We start from the raw sequence: 10048 nt of genomic DNA, 5'->3' as shown, positions 1-10048 counted from the left end.
AATTTTCTTTGCAAAAATTTGGGCTGTTACAGATAAACAATTTGTTTTTTTTTGGTCCCTTATCTTTTAATTGTATTCAATAGGTCACTAAAGGTTTTTTTTTGGATTCTTATTACTCCATTGAGATAGATTTCAACCGACTAAATTGATACATAATCCTGTGTTGCGTCCACCTTGGCATTCAATATGACAAAATTAGTTCATTTAGGTCTACACTACGTTGAGATTGCATCCATTGTGACATCCGGTACGAGAAATTTACCAAATTAAAATGCACTTTAATCGTGTAATGGGAACTCGGAAAAACTTTAAAAGCCTATTGAATAAAAGTAAAAGATAAGTGGCTTAAAGAACAAATTTTGTGTTATTGGTTGTTATTTTATGACATTAACCCAATTAATTAGGGACAATATTTCTTTATTTGTTGTGATGTAACTTATCTATTTCAAATATTCAACCATTCAGCCCATAAAGTTAAGAAAGAAAGAGCCCCTTACATGTGCGAGAAGGTTATGATGGTATTCATGGTGAAAGAATCCTCTGTTTTTCTTTCCGTAACAATCTCCAACACCAAAACAATGAAGCTAAGTACGCCTGATTTTACCGAGAAAAGTCCATCCACTGCATATTCTTATGGATATGTAACCACTACAAAATAAAAATAAAACTATAATAAATAACAAAATGAAAAAAACATAATAATAACATATTTGAAAATGAAATAAAAGATTGGAGATGCCTACTAAGTTCCAAGTTCAAACCACTTCCATTCTATTTGCTTGTGTCTCTTTTCCTAGAAAGCTTCTTAAATAAGTAGACTTAAGGGAGTGTTTGGTCCTCTTATTAACTTTTCAAAAGGTAAATAAGTTTAATAAAGTAATTGGTAAATAAAAATTTGCTTTTGAAAACAGTTTTTTACTAACCTTAAAAATGTGTTTTTAAAAATTTACAACACAACTTTTGAAAAGTGTTTATAACTTTTTCACCTAAAATGACTGTAAGGTTATCCAAACATAAAAAATGACTTATCAACTTATAACTTTCTACTTCTATCACCACATAAACTAATAAACATTTTTATAAAAATAGTTTAGTGAGTTAAATAAGCAAAATCCCAAACATCCCCAAACCCACCCTTTATTCACGATCGGTCGTCGTCGACTCCTTCTTCCTCGTAGAAGCCCTTCCACCACCTCTATGATTGTGGCTTCCATCTAAATATCAATTGAATCAACAAAAGATATTATCTCGTACTAACACATCGACCGCATCGTCACTACCCGGCTCATATGTCATTGAGGACCAACAAGACGTTGCCGCTGCCATAGGTAGGCTTAAGATCGATGGATGTAGGGAGTTTTTTGGTAGTCAATAGAGTGAGGGTCAACATCACAAAAGGGAAAATAGAGAGAGAAGGACAGTGATGAGGGATGAAGCAGGTGTCAGTTTATCTGGATTTTGATTTCATTTGTAAGTAGTTTTTGATTTCCTCCACAAATCTTTCATAGACCCAATCCAAAGAAAATAGCATAAAAGAGGGACCACTTCTATAGCTTACTCTATAATTTTACGTACATTTACTAACATAAAGATCATTCCATTACATATTACAAAACAACATATATGATATATTCAACCAACTTTTACATTCATCTACCGACCATCCACTAACGTAATGGTCATTGCAGTGGTTGAAGATGGTACATGGGTGCTAGATGACGTGTCATCTTTAGGGTCATGCTCCGTGTAGAAGAAACCAGGTTGCTTCGGTTGTGGTAATTCACTTTCACTACTCAGCATCACCACCACCGAAGACATGCTCGGCCTATCTTCCGGATTTCTTTGAACGCACAACAAAGCAACTTCAATTGATCTCAACACTTCATATAAATGGCACGAGTCACTTAAATTCGCATCAATTAGCTCCACACACCTCCCTTCTTGATAAAGTATCCATGCCTACAACCAAAAAAGAAAAATGTCGTAATCTTTTAACCAGGTTATGTCAATATGGGCTCATATAGATATAACCTAAAAAGTTGACCTGTTTGACCCTTTACCCTAAAAAGATGCAAGCTGAATTGGTAATGACTTGTGTCTCAAGATGTAGTGTTTTATAGACAAAAAGTATGTTTCTATTAAAGGGTTGGGTTTTGAACACATTAAGCCAGGTTTTTTTTGGCATAATGCATGAAATTTTTCTGTCAAAGTTAGTCATATATAGCTATCCAAATTAGGTACTTAACCCATTCAGCCCATTAATTGAAGAAAGTTAGAAGAGTCCCCTTACATGGCCAAGAAGGTTATGATGGTGGTCATGGTGAAAGAATCCTCTGTTTTTCTTTCCGGTAACAATCTCCAACACCAAAACACCGAAGCTAAATACGTCTGATTTTACCGAGAAAACTCCATCAACTGCATATTCCGGAGACATGTAACCGCTACAAAATGAAAATAAAAATATATAATAAATAAATAAATAAAACAAATAAATAAGAAAATTATGGGAGAGATGCGTACTAAGTTCCAACCACTTTCATGGTATTTGCTTGAGTCTCGTTTCCTATAAAGCTTCTTGCCATCCCAAAATCGGATATTTTAGGAATCATATGAAAATCAAGCAAAATATTGCTTGCTTTGAGATCTCTATGAATAATTCTTAATCTTGAATCTTCGTGAAGATACTGCAACCCTCGAGCAATTCCATTCATAATGTTGAACCGCTCCCCCCAATCAAGTAACTTTCTTCGGCTTTCATCTATATTTATTAATATAATAATATACCAATTAATCCACATTAAAATTAAGTTGATTGCAGTATTATAAAAAGGAAAAGAAACAAACCGAATATGAAGTAATCGAGGCTTTTATTAGGCATGTATTCATAGATCAACATCTTTTCGTCTCCTTGAATGCAACATCCAAGAAGCCTCACAAGATTTCTATGTTGAAGTTTAGATATGCAAATGACTTCATTTTTGAATTCATCAAGCCCTTGATTTGATGTCTTTGAGAGTCGCTTCACAGCCACTTCTTTTCCATCTGGAAGAACACCCTGAATCACAATATATAGATGTTCAACTTATTATGCAGGGTGCAATAAAGTAAAATTATATCTAAAAAACTAAAAGGTATGCTAATTCTCACCTTGTAAACCGGCCCATAGCCACCTTCTCCAAGCTTATTCTTAAACGAAAAATTATGTGTCGCTTTTGCTATTTCTGATAAATTAAACAATGGCAGCTCAAGATCATCCTTCTGACTTTCATTGGTGTAAAGTTGATCAGTATCATTTCCAACATCTTCATCTACAACATTAAAATGACTAAATGAGAACCACGATAATATACAAAATAGTTGGTTTTGGACTTTGGTTGCTAAATTATGACATAAACCCTTCTTTTGCAGTATGAAGTGTTGAATTGCTTACCTTCTCCCTTGGGCACCGACTTCTTCCTAATCCATTTTCTCCAAATAAAGAACACCAGACCCAAGGTTATCAACACCCCACTAACTAATGCTATGATCAATGGAATTATTTTCTTCTTCTTCTTCTTTAGAGAACTTGAAACACCTTTCAACAGATTAAAAAACAGTTGTAAGTACTAAAGTAAGTTAAAAACACTTGGAAAAAAAATTGTAATTAAAATCGTCTTACCTAATTCAGAAAAAGCTACCCTGATATATATCTCGGAAGTATAAGATGGAGCTGCTTGAATATCAACCAAATCACCCGTCCAAATCAAACACCCGAATCCTTTTTTCAAAATATTTGCATACGCCATACAAGAACAATTTTTCACACATAACTTCTCACATTCCACAAGTGTCATATTCCCATAAAACAACGAATTTTGTGGGTCCGGCAATTTAAGATTTGTATACTTCACAAACCCATCAGTCTTACAATCCAACGCCTTCCTTCTCACACAGCCCTTTGACCAATTTGCCCCATTCCATTCGTTTTGATACTTTGGCACAAACTTATCCAAACACCCACATTTCGGGAAGCTGTTAGTGCTACAACTACCATAAGCACCACATACCAAATCACAACCATCAGGTGTAGGGATAGAAAAGTAAACAACCCAATCGTTGACTTGGTCAGCCCACACCCAACGTTGTGCAACACCGGTTCGATTCATGGTCAACCTCGATATCATGGAAGAGTTTATCATTCTGTAACTATAAAACACTTGTTTTTGATTAAAAACCATATCAAATTTGTAAATTGCATTCTGTGGGAGGACGGAAATCCCACCGAAATCAATTCCATTCCAGGGTTCACTTCGGTATTGGATTACCGACCCTTTTTTAATAATTTGATGTGGGTACCCACGAAGATCACATCCGAAGGTGTAATCTCCTTTAGAAGGATCATCATCGCTTTTCCATGATGTGATATAATTCTCATGCCCAGTCGCTAAGTCTTTCCCAATCTTCATTCCTGGTAGAAGGGTATCACCGGGATAATCAAAACTTTGCCAGATGACATCATTTTTATCTTTCACAACAAGATTCCCGGAATCTAAAAGCTGTGCGATTGGATTGTTTGTGGGTCTTGAGGTATTTGAAGACCAGATGATCGTGTTCTTGTCGTTTAAAATGGAGAGAATCCCGGGATTTGTTAACTTTAAAACACCGGATTTGTTAGGAACAGGGGTGTCTCTATTCGCGACCCAAACAACGGTTTTTGTTGGTATATTTTTGTACCATATGCCAATGTATCTGTTCATTGAAATCCCGGGACTGAAGAATCCCATTTCAAAGAGTCCGCTAGAGGAAACTATGGTGTTTCCGTCTTTCAATGGAATAGCTGAAGTGATTGTGTCACTCCAAGCATACACGATTGGAATGGAAAGGGAAACGGAAAGGACGATTGGAATGGAAAGGGAGAGGTGTAAGATGAACAAAAAGAACCCTTTTGTATCTAGTGAGTCCATCTTTAGGAACTATGGAATCAAATCGGTCTTTCCCAGTTTGTGGGTCCAAACACTTTTTGCATAAGAAGCTAATCAATAAGCAAAAAAAGTTTCGTTTTTGTAACAAGTGAGGTTTTAAACTTGGAGAATGACATCTATCATGGAAAACAGCGGAAGCATTGTATAACTTTCTTGTACCTGACTAGATGATGAAACATTAATGCTGATTGTACACAACATGATTGCTGAAACTAATCAAATAGGAAATGAGGATAGCATATTATGTTGAATCAACATCTTTTATAGATAAGCATCAAACTGATCATAAAAGACAGATAAAGGAAGGTAAAGGAAGTGTTTTGTTGTAAGGCAATGTGGAGTCGGGTAGAGAGAGTACATATAATAAGGGGTTTCAGTCAAACAATCTTTGTTCTTGACTTTTGGAGAACTTATGTCCCCTCAGCCCCACAAAGATTGCAGACGAAAGCTAGCTTGATGAAAGTAATTAATGATATAGAAGATATGAGGAATCTTGATCATAATATGTTGGTTTTCGGGTCATGGATTGCATTCACATCCACATCCACCTGGACCCATTTTTATGGGTCAAGTAATTGCTTTTATGGTAGTTAGTGTTTGTGTATTTCTGCTGGTTTATTGTCAACTCTTCATCTAAAGATTGTAAATATAAATGTGTCTCCTTGCAAATATTTTGTGACACGAAATGGAAGTAAGCAACATGAAAAGTGCTTAGTCAAATTTTCAAAAATTAAATGTTTCATCAATCACGTGATTTTGAAGGAAAGTCATGTGATTTTAGTCATTTTACAATTAAACTGGATAATTTAAAACGTGAAATAACATGGACCTCTTTCTCCCTCTTTGGTCCATGTCCCATTTATCCATAAACGCTTTGCTAAGTCCTCAATACGCTATGTATCATGTTGACAACTCTCAATAGGGAAAATGGAGGGAAAAAATAAATGAAGTCAAATTTGTAAACAGTTATGGAAGTCATTTGGAAGTCTTTGTTAAGTAAAAAAGAGTTATCTAAAGTTTGTTATGTTACATGAGTTTCTTCATGTTGAGGCAAGTCCTTTTGTGTCTCTGTAAGATAAATGTCAAGAATATTTTGCGGGTTGGCACAAACTGTTAGTGATTCAAACGAAGGAGGGGGTGTGAATCTTCCTTGGTTTAAGTCAAAAAGGTGATCCTTGATTAAAGAATATATCAAGGATAATGTGGAATGCTCATGGATGAAGATTGTTCATCTTTTAATGTATGGATTTTGTTACCTTCATAAAAGGAAGCAGCCGAATTGGATAAGGATTGGGATTTAAGTTATAATAAATGGACAGGAATGACTTCATATAAATCAAAGCTTTCAGGAGGAAGCAAAAGGCGTTCAAGTTTTTTCATTTAAAATAATCAAATATATACAGTCAATCTCGAACTATAACAATAGTAGGTTTTCAATTTTCAAAATCCGTAATGAACAACGTTTCAGTTCCAGAAAACGTTGAAATTGCTAAACATCAAGCGGCCGTTGAGCGTACCTAAGAGTAAGAACATGAGTATGAGTTTGTAATCGAGGAAAGATATGAAGAGAATCAGTCTTGATGCGATGCTTCCTCCATGGAATTGGGAATTCCATCTTCATAAACTTTGATCTGAAATTGGGATTCCCGTTCATCATGTCCCATGCAAAACCCTTGAATCAATGCTTCAATTATGTATGAAATAGATCACAAGTTTCGGGATCTTGCAGGCATTTGCATCGATTCTGATGTGCATATGAAATCCCCTCGTACTAAAGAACAAATTGAAAGAACTTTGAAGTTTGAGCATAAAAGGGAAGATCATCGTTCTAGTTCTTTGTGTTTTTCGAGATTAAAGCAGAATTACAAAATCAATTCTCATTTTAAGATGATAAAGCACGATTACAAAATCAAGATTTTCACTTGTGGAGGTGGTCCTTCTCTCTATACTTTTCCTTTTTATCACATTGCCTCCCTCGCATACTCGGTCACCACATCCTCTCTTCATTTTAATTTGGAAAAATGACTTTTTATATTTTAAAATCGTTAAAAAAAAACACACAATTCAAGCTTGATCAGTTCAAAAATCATAATTTAAATAATGTTTTTGTATAAAAATTACCAACAAACTAGATACCTTTTTCAAATGTCATATTATGGTAATTGACATTTACTAGTAAAAATTAATTAAAAAAAACAAAAAAAAATGACTAAGGATGGTAACTATGTTTTAAAATTGTTCAAAAAACATCATCTAAGTTTGATATGTTCAAAAAAACACCATCCAAATAAAATTTTTATGCAAAAAACACCAACAAATTATACGTTTTGTTCAAACTCAAATGTTACCAAATATTAACCGACTCTTACAGGTTAAAGGAAAACTTCACCTAATTATTATGACATGGCATAACATTCAGTTATATGACATTAATTGATATATTTATATTTTATAAATCGATTTAGGGTTTCTTCATGAACGATGACTTCTTCTCCTCCTCTCATTATTTCTTCTTCTACTAAATCGATGATTTCAAACTAAAGCTTACACATTTCAAAGATACATAAGCTATTTGATGATAGAAACCCTTATGTATGTGGGCGTCCTTCTTGAATTTTGACATCAACTATGAAGACTAATTCTGACAAAGAGTCTGAAGTTTATCCCAATTGAATGGTAACTTTAACCGAAACATTTATCATGTCCTTCTCCTATATATTTACTTGGTTATGTGATTCATCTTTTGAACATATATATATATATATATATATATATATATATATATATATATATATATATATATATATATATATATATATATATATATATATATAAGAATTTTCTATGAGTATTATAACAATCTTGAGCAATATACTTTTTTGAATATGTATGTCAATTTGTAATGTGCCCGTTGTGTCTTGATGAATATTTATACTAATTTATAGTGTGATTAAATCTATTTGTTTGCGTTTTACCTAGATACAGGTCACTACTAAAATGGAATGTATTGCAAACTATTATGCATCTTCTAGTTTTCACAAATTCTTTTCCTTGAGCTACTTATGGGAATTTATCCCCTTGTTTTCACAAATTTCGGTTGTTCATTTATGAAGAAGCCCTAAATCGATTTTTAAAAGAGGAATGTATCAACTAATCTCATGTCCTTAATTATTATGTCATGCCATTAATAATTAGGTCAAATCTTCCGTTAACCTACAAGGGTTGGTTAGCAGTGGATAACATTTGAACAAAACATATAGTTTGTTGGTGGTTTTGTACAAAACATATAGTTTGTTAGCACTGGATGATGTTTTTTGAATAGTCCAAACTGGTGTTTTTTGAACGATTTTGAAACATAGTTACCCTCCTGAGTCATTTTCATGTATTTTTTCCCCTTAATTAATTTTTACCGGCAAATATCGGTTACCATAAGGGTGACATTTGAATAAAATATGTAGTTCGTTGGTGTTTTTTGTACAAAGGCCTTACTTAGATGATATTTTTTGAACAAACTAAACTTGGATGATGTTTTTTGAACGAGTTTGAAACATGGTTACCCTTATAAGTCATTTTTCCCTTTTAACTTTCATGACATATTTTTATTTTTATTTTTTACGAGTGTCTCATTTTTTCTTATTTTTTATTTTTTCAATAGTTATAAAAATAAATTAAATAATATTAAAAAAACATATCATTTAAATTGAAAAAAAAACATTACAAACACAAAAAAAATTAGATAATCGTTTTTTCTAAATACACTATTTGTCATCATCGTTAGCATCGTAGACATGATCTACAACATCCTGTCAAAGTTGTTTGTGTTATTGTGTGTCTTGAATATCAACGACTCTATGCAAATATTTCGTTGAACCTGGTTGAAACTGCATGTGTTAGGACTCTATTGACATATATTGTGTAATATTTCGTCATTTATCTTTCACTACCATGTTATGCATTATGATACATCAATACATGGTATATGTTCGTGTCCTTCCTCGCGATTTTTGTTTAACCTGACACTTCTTGTTGTAGAGGAGCTATATTTTCTTCTAATAACTCATTAGTGCTATACTTGTACATCATGGTGGTGAACATATCATCATCTTCGGAGGACGAGCCGAACGAATCCATAAAAAAATTTGTTCGAAATTTGTATAAAATATAAGAAAGCTAAGAGTTGTATGTAAAAAATATGTGTGGTTTGTTTTATATTTATAGGAAAAAAAATATAATTTTTTATTCCATTCGACCGTTTAAAAAGGTAAAATTTTGAATTCTTCCATATTGAGGCATGTCGAATTGGCAACGAAAAGCAACTTGGCATCTAATGGGGGCGGTGTTCCATAGGTCTCAACGTCATCGAGGTGGCCAAATCAGCCACCCATGCCGCTTTAGCCCCATACCAATCAACCTAAAAACATTATCCACTTCTAGTAATCTTTACTTATGAATAAACTTGGGATGATATTATCCCGTTGCGGGGTCATAATCTACAAATTTTCTATTAGACAGGGACTATTGTTGTAACTTTGTAATCTTTTAAACATATGAACCGTTTTTATAAAAGAAGGACAATGCTTAGGAACAGTAAAGTTCCTAAGCTTTTCGAATATATATATATATATATATATATATATATATATATATATATATATATATATATATATATATATATATATATATATAAAAGAAGGACGATGCTTAGGAATAGTAAAGTTCCAAAACTTTTGGCAGAATGGGTCCCCTATTTATGGGTGTGGTTTCACTTCTGTCTCTGTTGTTATTGGTTTTTGTGGGGGTCATTTTATGTCATTTTGTATATTCTTTATGGACACGTGTTCTTCACATTTTGCTTCACCTTTTTTTCGCTCTATCAGCTTTGGATTGCTGTTGTGACCCTGTCTCGATTTGATCGTCTTATCGTTTCCAGTACCTTCGATTACCCTTCCGTTCTCAGTCTTCGTCTCCACCGCTTCTCGCTTCTTCTTCACCACCGGTCCACACTGACCCATTTTCTACTTGCTCCAGGTATGTTTTCCCTGCTTGCGTTCTGACCTCCACCGCCTCCTCTCACTTTCGTTGCCACC

At 33.7% G+C, this 10048-nt stretch overlaps 1 protein-coding gene across 1 annotated transcript; it reads right to left on the bottom strand.

The window, feature by feature from the left end:
- Positions 1-1442: 1442 nt before the first annotated feature.
- Positions 1443-6949, bottom strand: LOC145052014 (G-type lectin S-receptor-like serine/threonine-protein kinase At4g27290). The gene is made up of 7 exons (XM_078999819.1): positions 3659-6949; positions 3431-3574; positions 3148-3308; positions 2845-3055; positions 2521-2758; positions 2291-2441; positions 1443-1959 (listed from the first exon to the last, which is right to left on the bottom strand). Exons 1-7 carry the CDS (start codon positions 4941-4943, stop codon positions 1654-1656), a joined length of 2496 nt encoding a protein of 831 aa, XP_078855945.1. The 5' UTR covers positions 4944-6949; the 3' UTR covers positions 1443-1653.
- Between the last annotated feature and the right edge of the window lie 3099 nt (positions 6950-10048).

Source organism: Lactuca serriola, chromosome 5, assembly GCF_051521515.1.
Source record: "Lactuca serriola cultivar US96UC23 chromosome 5, Lser_US96UC23_V15, whole genome shotgun sequence".
Lineage (NCBI taxonomy): Eukaryota > Viridiplantae > Streptophyta > Magnoliopsida > Asterales > Asteraceae > Lactuca > Lactuca serriola.
This window is presented reverse-complemented; position numbering and strand designations above follow the sequence as displayed.

Excerpts from the sequence above, each read along its gene's own strand:
- LOC145052014 (XM_078999819.1), bottom strand. The coding sequence starts at position 4,943 with ATGGACTCACTAGATACAAAAGGGTTCTTTTTGTTCATCTTACACCTC. Across the intron at positions 3,575-3,658 it reads GGTAGCTTTTTCTGAATTAG|GTGTTTCAAGTTCTCTAAAG; the intron begins GTAAGACGATTT and ends ATCTGTTGAAAG. Across the intron at positions 2,442-2,520 it reads ATGAAAGTGGTTGGAACTTA|CGGTTACATGTCTCCGGAAT; the intron begins GTACGCATCTCT and ends TTCATTTTGTAG.